We start from the raw sequence: 26,353 nt of genomic DNA, 5'->3' as shown, positions 1-26,353 counted from the left end.
GAGACCTTGATCGGCGTGTTGGGGAGCGTCCTCTCCAGCGGGCTAGCTTGGAGCGATCGTGACCTACGTCGTCCTGCACCCACATCTTCTTGTTCACCTTCGTCGTCCCGGAGTTGGCGTCGGGTAACATCGGTCTGCTGTCTTCTGGCGCGGGCGTCGTAAAATATCCGTCTTTCTCGACAATAGCGCACCACATATTCCGGTCGTCCGCAGTGGAAACATACTGGTTGGTTATTCTGGGTCCTCCAGACATCAGTCTTCTTTGGTGCCTCATGAGGCATTGTAGGAACGTAACTTCGCCTGGGTCTCGACTTTTTTACCATTTTAAAGGGAAATGAAGGATTGGGTTCAATGGCTGTTCCACTTCCTCCCTTGTACTCGAACCGAATATAGAAATTAAAATTTTGCAGTTCGACCCTCCATGCAACAATCTAGTATCACAACCATTACACGACGGCGACTGCGCTTCTTATTCGACAATATGTTCCGGACCATGTAAATCGGAGGTAGTCAACCTTTTCTACATACCACTCACTTTTCTATCTCTGCTAGTAGTAAAATTTTCTAACCACTTGCCAGTTCCACAGCGACAGCGAATTATAAAGTAGGGAAGTAACTTTGCCTTACAAAATTTATGAAGCAGAGTTACAACAATTTGAAAAAATGGTTCAAATGGCTCTGAGCACTATGGGACTTAACTACTGTGGTCATCAGTCCCCTAGAACTTAGAACTACTTAAACCTAACTAACCTAAGGACATCACACACATCCATGCCCGAGGCAGGATTCGAACCTGCGACCGTAGCAGTCGCGCGGTTCCGGACTGCGCGCCTAGAACCGCTAGACCACCGCGGCCGGCAACAATTTGAAGCATAAAATAATACTGGGTTGGTTCATAAGCATTTAGTGTTTTCCTATACGTTCAATAAGCACAACAGATACACATAGAAGACTTTAGCAATCAATAATATAGTCTCCTACACTATTTACAACAATCTGTCAGTGCTGGGGTAGCTGTTCGATTCCGTGACTGTAGAAATCAAATGGTTTTGGGGCGAAGAACTGATCGAGCCATGTGTGGAGCGCATTTTCATCCAGAAAGAAATTTGCTTCAAGGTCGTTCGATAGAGGCTGGAAAAGATGAAAATCTGAGGGCTCAAAAACTGGTGCGGAATGACTTCCCAATACAACATTGTTCAAATGGCTCTGAGCACTATGGGACTTAACATCCCAGGTCATCGGTCCCCTAGAACTTAGAACTACTAAAACCTAACCAACCTAAGGGCATCACACACATCCATGCCCGAGGCAGGTTTCGAACCTGCGACCGTAGCGCGCGCGCGGTTCTAGACTGAAGCGCCTAGAACCGGTCGGCCATCAACGGCCGGCATACAACTTTGTATAGTGCTTTTTGTAAGTCTTGCAGAATACGGAAGGATGTTATCTACAGGAGTATCACTTCATGCAGTCTTCGATTGCGTCTGCAAGACGTTTCAGTTGTTGACAATAAATGTCAGCAGTGACGGTTACACCCCGGGAAGCAAAAAAAAAATGTTCAAATGTGTGTGAAATCTTATGGGACTTAACTGCTAAGGTCATCAGTCCCTAAGCTCACACAAAAAATGGTTCAAATGGCTCTGAGCACTATGGGACTTAGCATCTGTGGTCATCAGTCCCCTAGAACTTAGAACTACTTAAACCTAACTAACCTAAGGACATCACACACATCCATGCCCGAGGCAGGATTCGAACCTGCGACCGTAGCGGTCACGCGGTTCCAGACTGAAGCGCCTAGAACCGCACGGCCACTCCGGCCGGAAGCTTACACATTACTTAACCTAAATTATCCTAAGGACAAACACTCACCCATGCCCGCGGGAGGACTCGAACCTCTGCCGGGACCAGCGGCACAGTCCAGGATTGCAGCGCCCTATACCGCTCGGCTAATCCCGCGCGGCCTAGCGAAGCAACTCGTGCTACATCACACGGTCATTGTTCCAAAAGATGCATAACATTTTTTGGAGACGCGTGCAGCTCTTTGTACGGGACGTTGCTGCCTTTTTGGGTTCAACCATTCCTCCCTTTTCCTTACGTTAGCATGAAGACGCTATTTCTCGTCACCAGTAACGACACGTTATAGGAATAGTCGGTGTTGTTCACGAGGCAACTGATGACGAACAATTAGAGATGGTTTTTGTGATTTTGGCTTAGAGCCTGCGGTACCCATACAACCAGTGTTTGGACATTCCCGACTGCATACAAATGTTGCACGATGGTGGAATGATCACAGTTCACCACATTTGTCAGTTCTCGAGTACACCGACGTGGATCGTTGTCGACTAGTACGTTTAAACGATCTGCATCATACCCGGAAGATCGTCCTGAACGCGAAGAGTCATTAATGTCAAAACCATCCCCCTTAAAACGAAAAAATACGTTTCTTTCTATGCTCTGTCCAATGGTATTATTGCATCAACACCGCAAATGTTTTTGGATGCCTCCACTGACGTCACCCCTCTACTGAACTCAAACAGAAAAATATGTCGCAAATGTTCCGATTTCTCCACTTGGCATTCCTTTTTCTAGTGTCCGCAGCTCCACTCACTGTCTCCAGATGACACAATGACAAGTAAACTCTGATAGCAAAAAAAAATGACAATCGATAAATAAACCCAGTGCCACCGGAATACCAAGATACAAAACAAAAACGCTACAAACTTATGCATCAACCTAAAAATTACTTACAAAATACTTTGTCGGAATATTATGAAAACTTAATGAAAATGTTTTCAGAACCCATACCGCCTCCCGCCCCTCACCAAAGCTGGAACGCCCACTAGCGGCCCAGCTTGACCACCACTGGTGTATGTTCAAATGTGTGTGAAATGGTTGGTTGGGTTGGCTCTGAGCACTATGGGACTTAACATCTATGGTCATCAGTCCCCTAGAACTTAGAACTACTTAAACCTAACTAACCTAAGGACAGCACACAACACCCAGCCATCACGAGGCAGAGAAAATCCCTGACCCCGCCGGGAATCGAACCCAGGAACCCGGGCGTGGGAAGAAATCTTATGGAACTTAACTGCTAAGGTCATCAGTCCGTAAGCTTACACACTACTTAACCTAAATTATGCTAAGGACAAACGCACACACCCGTGCCCGAGGGAGGTCTGGAACCTTCGCCGGGACCAGCCGTACGGTCCATGACTGCAGCGCCCGAGACCGCTCGGCTAATCCCGCGCGGGCCTACTGGTGTAAATTATACGCTTTTGCTTTACTGTTATGTGTTTTAACTGAGCGCGTCTCAGCGGCAAAGGTGGGGAACAAGACTATAAATCTCCAACATCGGTGTCCTCAAAGCATACGCAAGATGACAACTGTAACAGACCAACCGTTTCCGTTTCAGATTCGGATTTGATTTCAGTCTGCCCCACTTACCAGTTTCACAAGATGACACTTCACTTGTTGCTTAATCTGATCAGATCTTGTTATAAGTTTGAGTTCCGCAGGTTCTTGCAGGATAATATGAGCAACAAATGTATTTCCTTTTTTGTAGTAACGAGATGCTGATAGTAAGTGTAAACGCCGATTAAGGCTGTTAGAGACTCTTATCACGGAACTGTTACTGCAATAGTAGACATAGAATTTGAATAAAAACATATTGGGTGTTAGACAGCATTATTTTGAAACATTGAAAACAAATACAAAATCAACGTTCTGACAAACTTAGCAGCAGTCTCCTTCAGAGTGCAAAACTGTCAGAATGATACGGATTAACACCCACGAAATTTTCATTCAAACTGACTCTGACTATGGAAGATTGTTTACAGTTTCAGGTAGAGTTAGTTACGCAGTACTTTATTAAACTTCCCGTGCACAAAAATACAACGCAGTACCTGTAGTGCAACACGCCCGTAATTTAAGTCGATATCAGTTACTGTATGTGTATTTAGTGTAACATTAATTAAAGTTAATTCGAGATTTACATACGTGAGCACACACATAGAAACTACAGCGTTACGTATTTGGAGTGTTGCGCTACAATAATAGAAGCTATATGTAATAAGCATTATTTTTTTATATGAAATTATATTAATTACATGTCAGGACTTTGACAGTTACTAAAGAGATGGTCAGATGCCTTAGTGTTTGTGTTTAGTTTTCAGCGAGTGTAATTGACTTATCTTGAGAAATAATTTTTACAATTAAGTCACAGGTAGAGAAAGTGTTAGTGTAAATACGAAAGATAAAGTAACACGGCGGTTCAGCACATCATGCAAAGACGTCTTCTCTCTATTTTCTTCTAAGGATAACCTTTTAAACATGATATTTCCACGATGCGTATTAAAGAAATTCTTGCTCTGTTAGGCATATGTTGCGACTTACGAATAAATACAATAGAAAGCTAGTTTGTCTATTCAACGGCACATGTCCAATTTCTACATAAAATATTGCTTATTATCAGGAGAATATCTTGATTATCTAGAGTCCATTCTTCTTACACAGCAGAATCTTTTACCCTTAACGATGAACCAGAAGAGATGGATGGTGAAGAAGTAAATAATTTCTATGAAACTGAGGACGCTGCATCCGAGGCATAATCCTGCTGTACCACCGATGTACACTGGAACAATAAGGCACGTTGTAAACAAAATGCATCTACCTTGCACTACGTGACAATGATTCACAGGCATGATTGTCAGAATAATGGGAGCAACCATGCTAAGAATATAACATATTTATGAGGCGGGAATACAGTGTCGTTTACTGCTACCGAACGAGGTGGCAAAGTCAATACAGACCCGGACTTGCAACCACGAGGAGTGAGGTTCAAATCTACGCCCAGCTTCCCATATTTAGTTTTCTGCCGTTAGCTTCAACCGATTAGGATGAATGCTAGGATGATTCCTGTTTTCTTCCCGAATACTATCCTGTCCGACCTTATGCTCAGTCGCTAATGACCTCGTAGTCAGACTTTATTCTTTATTTTGTTATTGTAGTGAATTAAGCTACTGTGCAGTTTGTTAGGTAACAATTAACACTGCATATGTTTACACACGATTAAATAAGGAACCTCTTTGACTTTGACATTCGAAGGCGGAAATTTGTTACAGGACAGTTATTGGTAGCAGTTGTGTCGAATATTGGCTGTGAATTTGGAGCTCCTTGTGCAACAACACAGAATTTGAAGAAGCCATATATGACTGACGTTCAGATGTCAGTGAAGGGTAGTTTTGGCCCTCACAACAACGAACTGAATTGTCGCGGTTCTTCTTAGAGCTAAAGCAACTGACAGTATAATCAGATAAAGATTTGTATCTTAAACGACCATTTTGTGATGGTAAAAGAGAATACGACATGCACAAACTGAACATGCGCCGTCGTGTGTTCGCCTCCAAGTGCAGCTGATCATCGGATCTCTTTAACCGGAGAGTACGTCACAGTTCCGAGTAGTGCTGTTCCTTCGGTTATCTCCAGTAGTAAGCGTAGGAGCCGGCGAGCAGTCGGAGGTTGGCCGGAGCGACCGGAGTCGGGCAGTTACTTAACTATAATGTAGCTACTTACCGAACATTGTTAACTTATAATGAAACCAGAGCTTCCGACTGGTTGCTTCCCTCCGATTATCTTCAGCGCTATTATACGACGCGATGAGGAAATGGATTTGGCGGTCATTTGACGAAGTACAGTGTACGGACATTCACAATAGGATCAATTGGCTCTGAGCACTATGGGACTTAACATCTGAGGTCATCAGTCCCCTAGAACTTAGAATTACTTAAACCTAACTAACCTAAGGACATCACACACAACCATGCCCGAGGCAGGATCCGAACCTGCGACCGTAGCAGTCGCGCGGTTCCAAACTGTAGCGCCTAGAACCTTTCGGCCGCCCCGGCCGGCGGACATTCACACCTGTGTTTTAATACACTTTACGTGTAGAGCTTTGCTCTACCAAACCTAAGGCTCGGTAGTTTTAGTACACTATACAGGATGGTCCATTGATAGTGACCGGGGAAAGTATCTCACGAAATAAGCATCAAATGAAAAAACTACAAAGAACGAAACTCGTATAGCTTGAAGGGGGAAACCAGATGGTGCTATGGTTGGCCCGCTAGATGGCGCTGCCATAGGTCAAACGGATATCAACTGCGTTTTTTTTAAATAGGAACCCCCATTTTTATTACATATTCATGTAGTACGTAAAGCAATATGAATGTTTTAGTTGGACCACTTTCTTCGCTTTATGATAGATGGCGCTGTAATAGTCACAAACGTATAAGTACGTGGTATCACGTAACATTCCGCCAGTGCGGACGGTATTTGCTTCGTGATACATTACCCGTGTTAAAATGGACCATTTACCAATTGCGGGAAAGGTCGATATCGTGTTTATGTGTGACTAATGTAATCAAAATGCCCAACGTGGATGTGCTACGTATGCTGCTCGGTATCCTGGACGACATCATCCAAGTGTCCGGACCGTTCGCCGGATAGTTACGTTATTTAAGGAAACAGGAAGTGTTCAGCCACATGTCAAACGTCAACCACGACCTGCAATACATGACGATGCCCAAGTAGGTGTTTTAGCTGCTGTCGCGGCTAATCCGCACATCAGTAGCAGACAAATTGCACGGGAATCGGCAATCTCTAGAACTTCGGTGTTGAGAATGCTACACCAACATCGATTGCACCCGTACCCCCCAATTCACAAGATATAGTTGCTGAACAGTCAAAGAAAACTTGAGTTTCATTTCAAAAAGGTACCCCAGTTATACAATTATTGTCGGTGGTGTCTTCAATCTACTCTCGACTTACTGGAAAAATTATACGTTTAAAGCCGGCGGCAGGCATAAAGCGTCATCCGAAATTTTACTGAATGCTTTCTCAGTAAATTATTTTGAGAAATTAGTACATGAGCCCACTCGAAGTGTAAATGGTTGCGAAAGCACACTTGACTTCTTAAAACAAACAATCCTGGAGAAATAGGGAGTTCAAAAATGGTTCAAATGGCTCTGAGCACTATGGGACTCAACTGCTGCGGTCATAAGTCCCCTAGAACTTAGAACTACTTAAACCTAACTAACATAAGGACATCACACACATCCATGCCCGAGGCAGGATTCGAACCTGCGACCGTAGCGGTCGTGCGGTTCCAGACTGTAGCGCCTTTAACCGCTCGACCACTCCGTCCGGCGAAATAGGGAGTGTCATGACGAGTACTGGAATTAGCGACCACAAGGCAGTTGCTGCTAGGCTGAATACCGTAACACCCTCAACCATCAAAAATAAACACAAAGTACATCTATTTAAAAAAAAAGCTGATAAAAATGCTCTTAACGCCTTTTTAAGAGACAGCCTCCACTTCTTCCGTTCTGATCGTGTAAGCGTAGAAATAATGTGGAGTGATTTCATAGAGATAGTATCGACAGAAATTGAGAGACATACACCACACAAATCAATAAGTAATAGTACTTATCCCCCACGGTACACAATAGGGGGCAGATCGCTGTTGCAGAAGCAACGAAAAAAGCATACCAAATTTAAAAGAACGCAAAATCCCCAAGATTCGCAAAGTTTTGCAGATGTTCGAAATACAGCAGGTGCTTCCGTCAACCTCAATGCATTTGGCAATACGTGTAACGACATTCTTGTCAACAGCGAGTAGTTCGCCTTCAGTAATGTTCGCACATGCATTGATAACGCGCTGACGCATGCTGTCAGACGTTGTCGGTGGATCTCGATAGCAAATATCCTTCAACTTTCCCCACAAAAAGAAATCCGGGGACGTTAGATCCGGTGAACGTGCGGGCCATGGTATGGGGCTTCGACGACCAATCCACCTGTCATGAAATATGCTATTCAATACCGCTTCAACTGCACGTGAGCTACGTGCCGCTCATCCATCATGTTGGAAGTACATCGCCATTCTGTCATGCAGTGAAACATCTTGTAGTAACATCGGTAGAACATTGCGTAGGAAATCAGCATACATTGCACCATTTAGATTGCCATCGATAAAATGGGGGCCAATTATCCTTCCTCCCATAATGCCGCACCATACATTAACCCGCCAAGGTCGCTGATGTTCCAATTGTCGCAGCCATCGTGGTTTTTCCGTTGCACAATAGTGCATATTATGCCGGTTTACGTTACCGCTGTTGGTGAATGACGCTTTGGAGCTATTGTACCAACATACTGTGAAAGAAACCTGACCGAGGTACAATCTGGACCGGGGGCCTTGCCTTAATTAAGTGATTTAAGCTGCTTTGCTACGCCCAGGACATCTACTTCTATGTTTCTCATCGTGTCAGTTGTCCTTGATGGAATTCAGGAATATTTACTTCGTCTTCTTTGGTGAAGGAGTTTCAGAAAACCATGTTTAATAACTCTGCCTTTTTGGCACTGTCATCAGTGACTTCACCGTTGCTATCGCGCAGTGAAGGTATTGATTGCGTCTTACCACTGGCGTGCTTTACGTATGACCAGAACCTCTTTAGGTTTTCTGTCAGATTTCGAGACAGAGTTTCGTTGTGCTCTTCCTTTACATATACGGATTGGATAAATAATATGGAAACAGAGCGAGAAATGCAAGCTTGAACATAAATGAATATGCTAGCCAGGCTTGGGGGCTGTCCTTTTATATTTGTCCACTAACATTACCTTTCAAAGGTCCACAATATGTCGCAAGTGCCAGTCATGGTCAGACTGCGTTACGCGCCGGAGCTAAGTTTGTTCGAATGTGGTTCTTGTATGATGGATGTTTTCGTGATCAAGGGAGACGAAGCATTTGACGTTTCAAGAGGCATCGCATCGAATATTTCTACCGTATATTTGGAAAGCGGAAAAACATCATCTGCTAAGTCACAACGCAGAGGAAAGTGTGCTGAGCAATCGTGCAGACAGAGATTGAAGAGGACTGTGAAGAAAAACAAGATGACAAAATCTGCAAAACTCACTGCTGAATAAAAGGGCACAAAAGGAACACCATAAGCAGTGAACATCAGGGCGCGCTGGAATTCCAAAACCACTCATCAATGATGCAAATGCACGTAACAGGAAAACGTGGTGCTGAAGCTATAAAACCTGGACGAAGGAGCAACGGAAGAAAGTAAAGAGTACTGTAAGAAGGCGACTGAAATAACATTGTAACGAACCTCGTTGTCGATAACTGGCAGTAAAATGGTTCAAATGGCTCTGAGCACTATGGGACTTAACATCTGTGGTCATCAGTCACCTAGAACTTAGAACTAATTAAACCTAACTAACCTAAGGACATCACACACAACCATGCCCGAAGCAGGATTCGAACCTGCGGCCGTAGCGGTCACGCGGTTCCAGACTGAAGCGCCCAAAACCGCACGGCCACACCGGCCGGCAACTGGCAGTAGTTGGTACCTTAACTCATGCAAACTAATGGTTTCCGCTTCCCTTTGCGAAAGCCACAAACAACTAACACTAAGAAACTTCCTGGTAGATTAAAACTGTGTGCCGGACCGAGACTCGAACTCGGGACCTTTGCTGTTCGCGGGCAAGTGCTTTTCCATCTAAGCTACCCAAGCACGACTCACGCCCCGTCCTCACAAAGGCAAAGGTCCCGAGTTGGAGTCTCGGTCCGGCACACAGTTTTAACCTGCCAGGAAGTTTCATATCAGCGCACACTCCGCTGCACAGTGAAAATCTCATTCTGAACTACCACTGACCTTCTCAGTACGAAATAGAATTTTACGTCATTAACCCTCCAGTTGAAATTTTTGTTACTGTGCTAGTGGACGCCTACACGGGGAAGTGAGGTGAGAGACAACCTCTATCGTAGCGAAGCTTGCAGTAATCGATTTTTCTTGGCCCCAATGTACACTATGATACAAGACGGTCTGTGCCTTCATGGAAAACTGTTTATAGTTAGCTACGAAATCATGGTTGTGCTTAAGCGTGCAACTCTTCCTCCGGAGCAAATCGACGGCCACGAATATCTTTCTCCAGGGCTCCAAAAATATGGAAATCGCTCTTATACACTCCTGGAAATTGAAATAAGAACACCGTGAATTCATTGTCCCAGGAAGGGGAAACTTTATTGACACATTTCTGGGATCAGATACATCACATGATCACACTGACAGAACCACAGGCACATAGACACAGGCAACAGAGCATGCACAATGTCGGCACTTGTACAGTGTATATCCACCTTTCGCAGCAATGCAGGCTGCTATTCTCCCATGGAGACGATCGTAGAGATGCTGGATGTAGTCCTGTGGAACGGCTTGCCATGCCATTTCCACCTGGCGCCTCAGTTGGACCAGCGTTCGTGCTGGACGTGCAGACCGCGTGAGACGACGCTTCATCCAGTCCCAAACATGCTCAATGGGGGACAGATCCGGAGATCTTGCTGGCCAGGGTAGTTGACTTACACCTTCTAGAGCACGTTGGGTGGCACGGGATACATGCGGACGTGCATTGTCCTGTTGGAACAGCAAGTTCCCTTGCCGGTCTAGGAATGGTAGAACGATGGGTTCGATGACGGTTTGGATGTACCGTGCACTATTCAGTGTCCCCTCGACGATCACCAGTGGTGTACGGCCAGTGTAGGAGATCGCTCCCCACACCATGATGCCGGGTGTTGGTCCTGTGTGCCTCGGTCGTATGCACTCCTGATTGTGGCGCTCACCTGCACGGCGCCAAACACGCATACGACCATCATTGGCACCAAGGCAGAAGCGACTCTCATCGCTGAAGACGACACGTCTCCATTCGTCCCTCCATTCACGCCTGTCGCGACACCACTGGAGGCGGGCTGCACGATGTTGGGGCGTGAGCGGAAGACGGCCTAACGGTGTGCGGGACCGTAGCCCAGCTTCATGGAGACGGTTGCGAATGGTCCTTGCCGATACCCCAGGAGCAACAGTGTCCCTAATTTGCTGGGAAGTGGCGGTGCGGTCCCCTACGGCACTGCGTAGGATCCTACGGTCTTGGCGTGCATCCGTGCGTCGCTGCGGTCCGGTCCCAGGTCGACGGGCACGTGCACCTTCCGCCGACCACTGGCGACAACATCGATGTACTGTGGAGACCTCACGCCCCACGTGTTGAGCAATTCGGCGGTACGTCCACCCGGCCTCCCGCATGCCCACTATACGCCCTCGCTCAAAGTCCGTCAACTGCACATACGGTTCACGTCCATGCTGTCGCGGCATGCTACCAGTGTTAAAGACTGCGATGGAGCTCCGTATGCCACGGCAAACTGGCTGACACTGACGGCGGCGGTGCACAAATGCTGCGCAGCTAGCGCCATTCGACGGCCAACACCGCGGTTCCTGGTGTGTCCGCTGTGCCGTGCGTGTGATCATTGCTTGTACAGCCCTCTCGCAGTGTCCGGAGCAAGTATGGTGGGTCTGATACACCGGTGTCAATGTGTTCTTTTTTCCATTTCCAGGAGTGTACATCCTCCATGTAGTCTCAGTCTCTCTCCATGCGATTTCTACATTTTTCTAGACGTGAAGAAAGTCATTCGGACAAAGAGCTGCACGCCTGAGTACAATCGTTGTCCCGTAGACAACCGCAAACATTTTTCTATGATGGTCTTAACTGTCTTCTCTCACAATAGCATTAATTTTGTTAAGGCTATTATTCTTGAAATAATAGTTTAATTAATTTTTCACATTTGTGTATAGTTTTCATTTGACTGCCCGTTACAAATTCATTACCGTTATTAATCTCTCCCAGCCTTCTGTTCATGTGGAGCCGCTAACTACACCTTTAGAAGGGTCCGTTTCTCATTTTCCCAAAAGCATCACTGATGTCTTAATTGAAGTTCGTACATTTTATTTTCCAGTTATGATCAAATTTTATTGACGTAGGTCATACGCAAGCTTCTCCATCTACATGAAAAAAAATCTGGTGTGTTATCCTTTGATTTTACAACGACCACACGCCTCCAGTAACTTAGCTCACTTTTTTGGTGCAGTTTTTATTCAAGTTTCATATCCCTGTAATACTTAAGTTCCAGTCTGGAAAATATTAGTAATGATATGATACACCAGCTAAATCCTTGAAGACATTTGGCAATCTACTGACATGCTTTTTAAGCCCGTGCACGAAGAATACACGGAAAAAATTTACTCGATGATTCAACACAACATAAAACTGCACAAGGTAACATAAACACAATCTTACCTAATAAGTCTGTAAATCCGAAAAGCACATCACGTTTGAGCCTCATCTGGGGATACTTCGTCAATCCCCACTTAATATTTGTGCCGAGAAACCTGAAACAACATAGCTTACTTCAGAAAAGAAAATATTGAAAATATGAAAATTACACACTTCTGTGCTTTCTTTAGACGATAAAATTAAATTAAACTTCAAAACGAGTACATAAAGTAAATTATTTATTCACTAATGGCTAGAGAAATGTTTCAACTATCATTGACACAGATGATGAAATGAAAGATAAGTAGAGCGTTGTACTGGGCTCATCCTGAAACCAGTTTCCAGCATGTAATCCTTCCGTTGGTTGCACGCGAAAAGAATGTAAAGTTTGTGGCAGAAGCTCATTCCCGTCCTATTGGCCTGAGTTCCGGTAACGTGCAAACTTCCTCCTCCGCGGCACTAGAAAAGGGGAGGTGGGTTGGGGTGGCGGGCGCATCCCCGAGTAAGTCCACGGTACTGTTTAGATAGTTGGTTGAGTGCTGAGTGGACATAATGCTGTTCTGCTAGGACTGGAGAGAGGAAAGATCCTCACTCCTATCTGAGGTTCAACTCGGAACCTCCAGAGCTGACGTCCAATGCTCCAACTGCTAGACCACAAGACAACACGTGAGGTATTATTAAATTAAATCTTCATAAACCCTAAAGCGAAAGTATCAGGCTCTTCTAAAGGGAGTATGAGATTTCTTAGTGGAATTGTAGAATAGCTGAACTCCTACTGGTTTGAGATGAGATCGACGATGTAGACTGAAGGCATCTGTCATAAAAATCATTTAATTCCCCCTAAGGTCGTGAAAGATTTTTCTGAAAAACACTATTGAAAGCAAATAAGTCGACAGAACCGGACTGAACCCCAGTTCAATTTCACAACGAGTACCCTACGACAGTGGTACCTTACTTGGTTTGCGTTTATTGCGAAACTACATCTGCATGTACAAGAGCACTTCACAAGCCACCGTACGTTGCGTGGCGAACGGTACCCTATAGCCTACTAGTCATTTCCCTTCGTGATCCACTCGCAAATAGAGGGAGGGAAAAATGGCATTCTCTATGCCTCTGTATGAGCCCCAGTTTCTCGTATCTTATATTCGTGGTCCATACGCGTATTGTATGTTGGCGACAGTAGAATCAATCCTCAGTAAGCTTCAGATGCAGGTTCTCTTAAATTTCTCAACAGTGTTCCTCGAACACAACGTCACCTTCCCTGCGGGGATTTCGATTACAGACCCTAGGCATCTCCGTAACACTTACATGTTGTTCGAACTTACCGATAACAAATCCAGTAGCTTGCCTCTGATTTGGTTCGATGTCCTCCTTTAATTCGACCTGGTGCAGATTCCAAACTCTCTAGCAGTATACAAGTATAGGTCGCCCCAACGTCCTATAAGCGCTCTCCTTTACCGATGATCCACACTTTCCCTAAAATTCTCCCAATAAACCACAGTCAACCATTCGCTTTCGCTACTACAATCGTCAAATGCTTGTTCCAGCGTTACGCCCAGATATTTACACTATTGGCCATTAAAGTTGTGACACCAGGAAGAAATGAAGATGATAAACGGGTATTCATTGGACAAATATATTATACTAGAACTGACATGTGATTACATTTTCACCCAATTTGGGTGCATAGATCCTGAGAAATCTGTACCCAGAACAACCACCTCTGGCCGTAATAACGGCCTTCATACGCCTGGGCATTGAGTTAACAGAACTTGGATGTCGTGTACACGTGCAGCTGCCCATGCAGCTTCAACACGATGCCACAGTTCATCAAGAGTAGTGACTGGCGTATTGTGACGAGCCAGTTGCTCGGCCACCATTGGCCAGACGTTTTCAGTTGGTGAGAGAGCTGGAGAATGTGCTGACCAGGGCAGCAGTCGAACATTTTCTGTATCCAAAAAGGCCCGTACAGCGCCTGCAACATGCAGTCGCGTATTATCCTGTTGAAATGTAGGGTTTCACAGGGATCGAATGAAGGGTAGAGCCACGGGTCGTAACACATCTGAAATGTAACGTCCACTGTTCAAAGTGCCGTCAATGCGAACAAGAGGTGACCGAGACGTGTAACCAATGGCACCCCGTGCCATCACGCCGGGTGATACGCCAGTATGGCGATGACGAATACACGCTTCCAATGTGCGTTCACCGCGATGTCGCCAAATACGGATGCGATCATCATGATGCTGTAAACACAGCCTGGATTCATCCGAAAAAATTACGTTTTGCCATTCGTGCACCCAGGTTCGTCGTTGAGTGCACCATCGCAGGCGCTCCTGTCGGTGATGCAGCGTCAAGGGTAACCGCGGCCATGGTCTCCGAGCTGATATTCCATCCTGCTGCAAACGTCGTCGTGCTGTTCGTGCAGGTGGTTGTTGTCTTTCAAACGTCCCCATCTGTTAAATCAGGGATCGAGACGTGGCTGCACGATCCGTTACAGCCATGAGATGCCTGCCATCTCGACTACTAGTGATACGAGGCCGTTGGGATCCAGCACGGCGTTCCGTATTACCCTCCTGAACCCACCTATTCCATATTCTGCTAACAGTCATTGGATCCCGACCAACGCGAGCAGCATTGTCACGATACGATAAACCGCAATCGCGATAGGCTACAATTCGACCTATATCAAAGTCGGAAACGTGATGGTACGCATTTCTGCTCCATACACGAGGGCCGGCCGGAGTGGCCGTGCGGTTCTAGGCGCTACAGTCTGCCTCGGGCATGGATGTGTGTGATGTCCTTAGGTTAGTTAGGTTTAAGTAGTTCTAAGTTCTAGGGGACTGATGACCACAGCAGTTAAGTCCCATAGTGCTCAGAGCCATTTGAACCATTTGAACCTTACACGAGGCATCACAACAACGTTTCACCAGGTAACGCCGGTCAACTGCTGTTTGTGTATGAGAAATCGGTTGGAAACTTTCCTATGCAGGCACGTAGTAGTTGTCGCCACCAGCGACAACCTTGTGTGAATGCTCTGAAAAGCTAATCATTTGCATATCACAGCATCTTCTTCCTGTCGGTTAAATTTCGCGTCTGTAGCACGTCACCTTCGTGGTGTAGCAATTTTAATGGCCAGTAGTGTAAATGACGTGATTGTGTCAAGAAGTACACTACTAATGCTGTGGCCGAATATTACAGGTTTATTTTTCCTACTCATTCGTGTCTACTCACATTTTCCCACATTTAGAGCTGGCTGCTATTCATCGCAGCAGCTAGAAATTTTGTCTAAGTCATCTTGTATCTTCCTACAGTCACTCAACTTTGTCACCTTATCGTACACCACATCATCATCAGCAAACAACCACAGATTGCTGCCCATCCTGTCCACCAAATCGTTTATGTCTACAGTCCTACCACACTTCCCTGGAGCGCTCCTGACGATACCCTTGCCTCTGATTAACGCTCTCCGTCGAGGACAACATACTGCGTTCTAATACTTTAGAAGGCTTCGAGCCACTCACATATCTGTGAACTTATTCCATATGCTCGTACCTTCGTTAACAGTCTGCAATGGGGCACAGTGTCAAATGCTTTCCGGAAATCTAGAAATATGGAATCTGCCTGTTGCCCTTCATCATTAGTTCGCATTATATCAAGTGAGTAAAGAAGTTGGATGCTGCTCAAATTCGTTCTTCCATTTTTGTACATACGAAATGTTCATGACAAATAACTTTCCCGTGAAGCAGAAGAACTTTATTTCTGGTAACCAACGTAGGTTACTTAATCAACATTTTTAGCCGCTTGACCTAATGGAGTGAAGATTATCTAGTACCTTCCGCCGCCGAAGTCGAACACGAGGCAGAACAAATGGACGTGGTCAGCCCATAGAGGGCTCCGCCTCCGCGGCGGCTATTCCGCTCTCGCTCAGCGAGGGCGCCACCGCTAAGCCACGTGCAGATAGCGGCCGATAGCCGTTCCCTCCGGTTTCGTATATAGGGACCCGCTCGGCCCTAGTCCAGCATCTCCGGCGGTAATCCGGAAGGATACCGCCCTTCGATTGGCCTTTCGGTTCTACTCGAAGCGTTAGGTATATTGCAGGTGCTAGCCACCCTGCAGCGGTCCAGCCAGCAGCCAACAGCCAGCAGCCAACAGCCAGCAGCGGTCCCAGCCAGCAGCCAGCCGCGGTTCCTGCCAGCAGCCTGCAGCCAGCGTCCAGCAGCGGTCCCAGCCAGCGTCCAGCAGCCTGCAGCGGTCCAGCCAGCAGCCAGCAGCGGTTCCTGCCAGCAGCCAGTGGCGGTTCCAGCCAGCATCCAGCGGTCCCAGCCAGCAGCCAGCAGCCAGCAGCGGTCCCAGCCAGTCTCCAGCAGCAGCAGCAGCAGCAGCAGCAGCGTCCCCACCGGCCAGCCAGCCAGGTCGTCTCCCCCGCCAGCAGCAGCAGAGTGGGGCTTCGGCCCCAGTCTCCTTCATCTTTCTCCATCCCTTTTACTCTGTGTCTCTCGTCGCCTTGCCCATCCCTCGTTTGCTTCTTTGTCCTGTCCTGTGTCTTTCCCCTTATCGTAATGTCGACCCCCACCACCACAACTACTGCCACCACCACAGCCATCATATACACATCCCCATCCGCCGCCGCCACCACTATCACGTGGTGTGCCCCATCAGCCCCCCCTCAGTCCATCCCCCCACTCCTCACTCTCCCATCTCCCTCACTATTTGTCGTCCCATCCCCAGCTCCTCCCTCCCGCGCCTCCTCTGATCCCTTCCCTCCACTCCCTCCCTCTGCTCCTTCCGTTTCTGCGGCCCCTGCTAGGGTGGTCGCCGGAGGGCCACAGCCCACGCTCAACTCTCCCCTTCACCTTCATTATCATCATCGTCATCACCGTCGCCTTCACCATCGCCCTCACCATCTCCGGCGCCGACTCCTGCACCAGGACCTGCCACTCCACGCCACATTCCAGTCGCTCCCATCCCCCACACCACCTCCGCCGCCGTCAAGCGCCCCAGTGGCACCCCTGCCTCCTCTATTCCCAAAAAGGCTCCGCCTCGTCCGAAGGGGGACTTCTTTGTCCTGTCCTGTGTCTTTCCCCTTATCGTAATGTCGACCCCCACCACCACAACTACTGCCACCACCACAGCCATCATATACACATCCCCATCCGCCATGGATCTCTCCCCGCCTGTCCCTGCCCCCTCCCCCTCCTCCTCCTCCACCCCCTCCTCCTACCGCTACCTCCTCTCCTGTCCTGATCCCTCCCTTTTTGAGGCCCAGAACCTCACCCTCTTCCTTCGCCAGAATTTTCCTGGTGCCCCATCTCCCTCCTCGCTCCTTGCCGTGATTCGGTCCTCATCTCCTCCCCCAGCCCTACCCTCCACACAGATCTCCTTTCCCACATCCCTGTCACCCACTTTGGCCCTAATGCCTCCCTCACCCCTGCTCCTTCCCCGCCTCCCTCCCACCAACCCCAACCCCCGCGTTGCCCGCCGACCCTCACCGCCGTGATCACTCGGCTTAGTCCGGCGATCACGGAGGAGGAGGTGTTGGAGGAGCTCAAGGCGCATCCCCATCTGGAGGTGCGTGCAGTTCGCCACATCTGTAACTCAGCCAGCCCCACCCACCTTATGTGGGTCTTTTCCGAACACACCCTCTCCATAGACCATCTCCTGAAAGAGGGTGGCCTTCTCTTTCACCAATGCTACCAAGTTGACCCTTCCTGTTCCCCTCCTCAATCCCTATACTGCCAAAGGTGCTTGCAGTATAATGCACACCCGACATCTGAGTGCCGCGAGGCCCCCACCTGCCCGCACTGTAGGCAAGCCCACTTTTTACGGCAGTGCCCCAATCTCCAGCCCCCCCCCCTCCTGTAATACCTGTAACATCCCTCATCCTACTTATTCCCAGAAATATAAGGCCTGACCCCCTCCTACCACTCCAGAACTCACCGTTCCTGTCTGCCCTCTGGACACCCCACCCCTCCCGGCAATTCCCTTCGCCCACCCCCTACTGCTGAGGACATCATCAGATTCCTCACCATCGTCCTCCAAAATGTTCACCCATTCCAGCGCCCCCACACCGCCCATTCCGTTTTCCACTTAAAAATGTATGCCACCTACTCCAAAAACCAGGCCCATTTCACCTTCTCCCGTCTTGACATCCTTGTCTAAATCCCTGTCATGGCGCGACAGCACCATATCCTTTTCAACAACATCTGCTCCCTTCCCACCAACAAGAACCTCTTCCTGCACACCCTTGCCACCCACCACATGGATGCCTTCCTCCTCAATGAAACCTTCCTCCAACCCCACCATACCATCCACACTTTGCCCTACCTCCTTCACCGCTCCGATAATCCCCTCCCGATTGCGCGTGGTGGAGTTGCCATTGGTCACCACCACCAGATCCCAGTTCGGCTCCAACCTCTTCTTCCCGACCCCACCGAACACCTGATCCTTAGTCTCTTCTTCCCCGGCCTTGCCGTCACCTGCGCCACCATCTATGTCCACCCTAACGCCCCTCTTCCCTTCGACTTCCTCTCCCACATTGACCGTACCTTCTCCTCCTACGTGATTGCCGCAGACTTCAACATCCATAGTCGTTCCGCCGCCCAGTTACGGCGGTGGCATCAGTTCCTCTCCTCCCTTCAAGGCGACCTCATCCCCATTCCCTAGCACACCTGTACCAAATCCAACTCCACTCCCGATGTTATCCTTTCCTCCCCTAATCTCCTTGGCCGCATAACGTTGGATGCCCTGGAGCCTATTGGTAGCGATCATCTCCCTGTCCTCCTCACCATTTCAGACAGTCGTCGCCCCCGCCCCGACCCTCGTACTGACGCTCCCCCAAAGTACATCCATGACTATTCCCGTGCCAACTGGAATGCCTACCGGGATAGCCTCTCCACCCAGGTTGATAGCCACCCCTTCACCTACCACCACCCTGACGATGTAACCCATGCTGCCTCCTTTCTCCAGCAGACCTTGTCTGAGGCTGTGGTGGCCCACATCCCTACTGTCGCCATCCACCCCCACCGTCCTACCTTACCCCTACAGGCCGTCCTCCTCCTCCATGAATCCCGCCGTCTCTACCGCGCCTTCCTACACACGCGTGACCCGGACACACTACGACGCCACCGGCAACTCCATTGACACATTCGTAATTTGCTCGCGGCTAAGAAACACCGGGACTGGCGACAGACATGCACCCGTTTAAATGCTACCCTACCTATCAACTCGTCCAAGTTCTGGTCAGCCTTCCGTCGCCTTACCGGAACTAAACCCCCCCCTACTATCCTCTTCTCCATGATAATCACCCCTTCCCTGATACCCTTAGTAAGGCCAATCACTTTGCCTCCTACCTCTCCGATGTCTTTTCCATCCCCGATGATCCCCAGTTCGATTACTCCCTCTTCCCGGATGTCCGCGATCGAACTGACACCTCTGTCCCTCCCCTCGCACCTGGTTTCCAGTATTTGGACAACATTGCACACACAGAACTCAATGCCCCTATCACTACACAGGATCTCACTGCTACACTCCACACAAAACGCAACACTGCTCCTGGTCACGATCGTGTCACCTACCGTCACCTTCGTGAAGCTCCTGTCTCTTTCCTCTCCACACTGGCAAGGCTCTACAATGTAGTCCTGTCCACCGGGTAATTCCCCGACCTGTGGAAAACCTCCCGTATCGTGATGTTCCTTAAACCTGGTAAACCGCCGTACATCATCTCCTCCTACGTCCCATCAGCCTTACCTCGGTCTTCAGCAAGGTCCTGGAATCTGTACTCACCCGACGCATCCACCAGCATCTCCGCCAGCACTGCCTCCTTCCCGTCACCCAGTGTGGCTTTCCTTCTCTTCCGATGACCTTCTCCTTCACCTCACCCATCTCCTTTCCGAACAGCTTAATTCCCGTTGCTCCGCAATCTTCCTCCCCTGGACCTCGAACGTGCTTATGACCGCGTATGGCATTCCGGTCTCCTCTTCAAGCTCCAAACCTTCGCTCTTCCTATTAACTACGTCCATCTGATCGGCTCCATTCTCTCCCACCGTCTTTCCTACATCACCATCCATAACACGGATTCCTACACCTTTTTTCCCTCCGCCGGTGTGCCCCAAGGCTCCGTCCTCTCCCCCCTTCTGTACCTATTGTATACGGCGGACATGCTGCTGCCGTCACCCCCTGTCCACCTTCTCCAGTTTGCCGATGACACCGCCTTCCTTGCCCTTGCCCCCACCCTGCAGCGCTCCCAACACATTCTCCAGTCCCATCTTGACCGGTTAACTGCTTGGTGCAACCAGTGGTTGCTTAAGGTCAATCCCTCCAAAACCCAGGCGATCATTGTAGGCAAAACCACCCCTTCCTTCCACCTCCTTGATTTCTATCTCACCATCTATGGCCGTCCTATCGCCCTCACCCCCACCCTTAAGTACCTTGGCGTCACCCTCGACCGTCGCCTCTCCTGGACCCCCCATCTCCGGATAATCCAGGCCAAGGCACGCTCCCGACTCCGTCTCCTCAAGCTCCTTTCCGGCCGTATGTGGGTTCTGGACCCCCCACCGTACTCCACACCTATAAATCCCTCATCCGCCCTATCCTTTGTTACGCCCATCTGGCCTGGATCTCCGCACCCCCTACCTTTTATAAATCCCTTCAAATCCTTGAACGCCATGCTCTCCGCCTCGCGTATCGCATCTGTCTCCCCTCCCCCACACAGATCCTGTACGATCTCATTCTGTTCCTGCACCTCCTCCTTTTCCTTGAAAGGATACGGATCCTGTACACTTCCCATAAACTCGATCCTCCTCACCCGTTTGTCTCGCCCATCCTCTCCCACCCCCACCCGCTGCCACGGCTGTATTCCCATGTCCCGCCCGGTCTCCATCTCTCCACCCTCCTTACCCTCTCCCATGGTGGCTTCCGCCAGCTCCCCCTCCCTGATGATGTCCTCCTCCCCTCCATCTACCCCTCCTATCAACTTTGATCTTCCCCCCACTTCTTGTGTCCTTTCCTTTAGGCACCCTCCCTCCCTTCTCTTTCCTTTTCTCCCCTATCCTCCTTCCTCCACCCCTCTTCTCCCGGGCTTCCCCTCCCCTTCCACCCCCTTCCTCCCTTCCCCGTATCTCCCCTGCCCATGGCATCTCTGCTCTCCCCTCTCCCTCTCCCACCCCCCCTCCTCCTCTCTTGGCAGGTCCCCGGACTCGTACACACTCAGTGGACTTTCGCGCGCCGGAGATCATCGCCATCAGTGTCTCGTCTGTGTGCCTTCGTTTTGTGTTTAGTGTTCTTTCGCCATCACGCCACCACTGTTCACGTGTGCCGTCGCAGTTATCCGTGTTATGTGCGCCGTGTCAACAAGTGTTAGTGTTTTTTCTCGTCCAGCGCGAACGGCTTCATGTTTATTGTCTTTTGTATCTACATTTTTTGCCCGCCGTTTTTATTGTATTGTCTGTGCCACCTATATGTCATATTGTTGTACCACTCAAGGCTGAAGAGCAGCGCGTAATATTCTGCTGACAGCCCGCCTTGTATGAGGTGATTAAAATTACAATAAAGAAAAACAAAACCCTAGTCCAGCCAGTCTGGTACTCGCTCTGGATTTCGTTTCTATCTCGGCGGTACTGCGTTCTGGTCGTTGCGCGTTGTTGACGTTTGCCTGGCTCCGGTTCCGAGTGGATTTACGTTTGGTGTTGTGGTTTCCACAAGCCTCCGTCGTGTATCTCTTCCTTGTTGTGTCGTTCATAGTCGGTCGTGGTCGGTTGTTGTCGTTGGTCTGTCGTCCGACTCGTCCTGTGTTTACCCGGTGGTGCGCGCTCCACCGCCGGCGGCTTCCCCGCCTGGCGGCTCCGGTCCGCAGCCCAAGGCGTTCCCGCTGTTGGTTGTGGTTACTACAGATTATATGCACCATTTTACCTGTTTTCAAGAAATAATTGACGGTAACACCAGGAAGTTATCACCTAGTAGTGTCATGTATGAGGGTTCGATGGTCCACTGTCTATCATGATTTGTCGCTACACTGAGCGTAAGGCTCAAAATTTTTGTGGCTGTTAACATTCATCTCTGTCGCTCCATTGTTAGGTTTATCCACGATGAAAAGTAGCAGGCACGTTTAACTTAAGCCTCAAATTTAAATTGCGCTGGGCTTTGACAATTAAAATGTAAGCAACCGTCCAGTACCGTTTCAGTTTAGAGGATTATAACCTTAATAGGCCTCGCTGGTTTCAGCTCATTTTAATTGAAAAAGACAGCTCAAAAACGTCTTTGCGTTTTCTATTTAACTTACTACAGAAGCAGATATATGTGCGCCTCGGTAGGTGCGCGATCAGCGAAGCAGATTGCTAACCGAAAGGGCGCGCGTTCGATTCATGGCCGGGTCGGAGATATTATCCGCTGGGGGACTGGGTGTTGTGTTGTCCTTACGTTCGCAGAGTCATAAGTGGCATTCCACTGTTGATATGGCCGTGTAGGCGCGTCGTGAAAGCCAATAAAATGAAATAGAAAATCAGGTATACTTGTATTGAACTCTACCTTCACGAATCACTGAAAGGCAAGTGACGTCCATACATGTGTGCTCCTCGTTGTATTGCGCTATGTTACTGGATTACAGCTACAGCATCAGTTGCCAAATACATTAGCGTTCTTGCAACGAAACTGAAGACGACAACATTTTTAAGCGAGAAGACTTATTAAACTCAGTGCTACTTTGCTTACGTGACGAGTTCAGTACACTCTGTGTAAGGCCTGATCGCACCTTAACTACTGCAATGTGGTGCAATGGACTCGCATTCTCGAAGAGGGGCATTCAAATCTCCGTTAGACCATACACTTGCATATCTCTCACGTTTTCTGAAAATCGCTAAAAGCGAATGCTGGGATGTTTGCTTTGCACCGGAAACGGCATATTCTCTTCCCCATTCTTGACGGATGTGAGCTTATGCTCCGATTCTAATGAATTCTTCATCAACAACACATTAAACACTAATCCCGTTTTTTTTTTTTTTTTTTTAAACGTCGGAAGACTACGAGCTCACAAGGACACACAGGAAAATAGAAGCAACAACAGCAAGAAATGCGAGGCACCAGCAAAGAAGAATGTCGCTATGAAGAAGGACATTGTCGTAGCCAGGGTGCTTTCTCATTATAAAACGGGACTGTTTAATCACCAACTAAATGTTCTTTTGGAATTAGGTTGAATTCAAGTGACTAAATACAATATCGTTCTGGAAATTTACGCAGAGCTGGAGACAGAGAGAGAGAGACAGAGAGAGGGAATGGGGTGGGGGGGGGGGGGGGGAGTGAGTGAGAGAGTGCGCTCACTAGGGATCGAAAATGAGCTCTATATACTCGATTCAAACTCGCCAGCGAGTCCTATGACGTCATCTCGGAACTCGCCGTCTCCGTGAGCCCTGAAACTCGACTCCGTCACTGCCGTTTTAACGGAAAACTCGTCATTTGAATCTTTAGTGGAATACAGTGTGTTAACTGTAAGACGGCTGAGTTGTGAGGGGAGTACAGGGAGAGGAGGAAGCAAGCATTGGCCGACGAGGGGAGTGGAGCCGTTTGGGTGCGGAGGGGGGGGGGGGGGGGGGACGGGACAAGGCACGCCTACCAGTTGCAGTGCTGGCACTACAAATTACGCGTCATGCTTACACGAAAGCAGACGAAAGGCTTGGAAGTAAAACTCGCTTTAAATGTTGCTCGTAAACGAAACTGAAATCGTCATGTACATTAAAATATTCCCTTTCGCAGCATTCAATCACACGCAATATAATGTTGCGAGCATCGCTACGTAATACTGGTTTCCTTCTTACCGGTAGGGATTGTTGGCGACTCCCGAGATGGGCCAGCAACTGCCTCTTTACTCATTTTGATAATGTTTAACACAACTGCACAATAAAAACACGCAGAACAGTACAGCGCAAAACAATAACGAAGCAGACTACAATGTCTACCTTGTACAACACAGTCATCTACGTAACGTTGGCAGCAGTCGAAAGTGCGTGCCTACCGAAGCCTGCCGACGTTTACCGACTTCTACCGATTCAGGACTAGGGAGAGGTCTGCCATCTAAAAGTTTACACACTGTTCATGTGGACTCGTCCCGCCCAGGAACGAAAGCGAGGACACGAGTTCGGAAGTATACGAGAGCGTGATGAAAAATATTGCCTCCAAATTTTTGTCTGAAAACTCGTAAAACTTCTTAAGCAAAACAAACATTATTAACATTCTACCTCTTTATCCTTTATGTCTACATATTTATTTCTCAACATAGTAACCCTGGCGACGAACATATTTCTCCCTACGTGAGACCAGTTTGTTGATACCGTCACCGTACAGTTTCTGACGGACCCACAATCTCACCTCTGCCTGCACAGCTACATCACTATCAAAGTTAAGTCCTCGAAGATGTTCTTTAAGTTTTGGGATGGGACCAAGTCGGGACTGTACGGAGCATCATCGATGATCGTGAAACCAAGGTGTTGGATTGTTGCAGATGTTGCAGTCCTCGTGTGTGGTCTGGCATTCTCATGCTTAAGGAGAGAGTGCTCCATGTGTGGACGAACTCTTCGAACTCGAAACGAGCAAAAACGCTCTTTCTCCTGCACCGACATAGTAACGTTACACACCGCCAAATTATACGCTATAATTCGGAGCTGTATAGTGGCAAATACGTAGACATGAAGAATAAAGAAGAAAAACGTATTAACATTAGTTTAAAGAATTTTATAGTTTTCACATAAAAATTGTGAGGCATTACTTTTCACCCCGTCCTCCTAACCACAGACTTGTGGCATTGCCGCTACGTACGCAACTTTAGGCATGACGATTATTATTTGCCAGTACAGTGACTGATTGGTTCGCAGAAAGCATTGTTCTGTTATACATCCGTACATATTATAAAACTTTATCTACATCTATTAGTGCGTATGTATGTACGTATCTCCTCCTAAGCCACTGGACTGATTTCAACCAAACTTGATACACGCGTCATTTACTGCTTGGAAATCATTTCTGTGGGGGTAAGAACCACCTGCCTATCTGTTGTGTACATAGTTCCACGTAGTCAGCACGTACACAACTTTCCCACTAGAGCGCGCCCCGCTAAGCACAACAGCACAGGCGCAGCGCTCGTCTGTCTCCGCACTACGAGATGGCGCTGCCTTAGAGACGGACCAAATTCTTCTTCTGCTGATCCGCGTATTAATATGTAACACAGCCAATGAGATTGCTGCTAACGTAGAACGTTTTCTCCTCATGGATCACAGTCGTGCAGTAATACCTGAACGTGAGAGGTATTATAACAAGTGTACAGACCTCCAATTGGTCAGTCTGCATTTGTCTGCACCAGTCTGTACCAGTTTGCATTAGTCTGTACCAGTCTATAAACAAGTTTCAGTCTGACCTAATAAGATTACCATATTCCTGTACATAGCCATGAAGATAAATGTATAGACACTTTGTCAAGTATCAGAGATATGTGAGAATAAGATTAATGTACCAAGACCAAAGGAACTTCAGATCGTCAATTGTAAACAGCATCCAGAATCAAGTTGAGTAATTTTATGCTTGTTATTATTTTAATAAATGTGTGTGAAAATTAATCAAGTTCTGTGTAAAGTTGGACACCGTCAATCTGCTACTCTAAGCGTGCAAGTAACATTTCTACCGTCTGACCTAACGGCAGAAGATAAACACGCCAAAATAAGACCATGAGACACATTGCTGACACTCGCCTACTTCATTAGAGCGACAAGTCAAATAATCTGATGGTGTGAGTACCGAAGGTCTTACAGTACGCACACCACACTATCAAAAGGACATGTATTAGGGTGAAAATGTAGTGCAGCCCTTGACGTGTAAATATCCATATTTTAGTCATCCAGCACTTGTGCATGACAGCACTTTAGAGACTTGCAACAAACATTACATATACTTTCAAACCTTCACGAAAATTCTACTCGCTGACGATCTCCACAAAATGCTGAAAGGGAAAATGTTTATCGCTTACTACATTTTCGCTGCTCACGCAGTAAAACTGCAGTATGAAGCATGGCGTTTTAACTAATCACTTCTTTACTACTGATTGTATTCACGACAGAGCTTTGAGACAGTGTTCAAATATACATATGAACGTACCGGAAAATGTATATCTTTGTAGGGCACACAGCTCAGGAGGTATGACGTCATAAACAATGATATGTGTGAAAAACCA

At 47.9% G+C, this 26,353-nt stretch overlaps 1 protein-coding gene across 1 annotated transcript in view; it reads right to left on the bottom strand.

Annotated features, from left to right (window-relative positions):
- Window positions 1-4,141: 4,141 nt before the first annotated feature.
- The window catches only part of LOC124555888 (sodium channel protein Nach-like), a 198,314-nt gene continuing 176,102 nt past the window's right edge, over window positions 4,142-26,353 (bottom strand). The window contains exons 11-12 of the mRNA XM_047129948.1: window positions 12,172-12,263; window positions 4,142-4,627 (exon numbers count right to left, since the gene is read on the bottom strand). Coding sequence (XP_046985904.1) covers window positions 4,482-4,627; window positions 12,172-12,263 — 238 coding nt within the window. The 3' untranslated portion in view covers window positions 4,142-4,481. The remainder of the gene's footprint in view (window positions 4,628-12,171; window positions 12,264-26,353) is intronic.

This window comes from Schistocerca americana, chromosome X (genome assembly GCF_021461395.2).
Source record: "Schistocerca americana isolate TAMUIC-IGC-003095 chromosome X, iqSchAmer2.1, whole genome shotgun sequence".
In the NCBI taxonomy this organism is placed as follows: Eukaryota; Metazoa; Arthropoda; class Insecta; order Orthoptera; family Acrididae; genus Schistocerca; species Schistocerca americana.
This window is presented reverse-complemented; position numbering and strand designations above follow the sequence as displayed.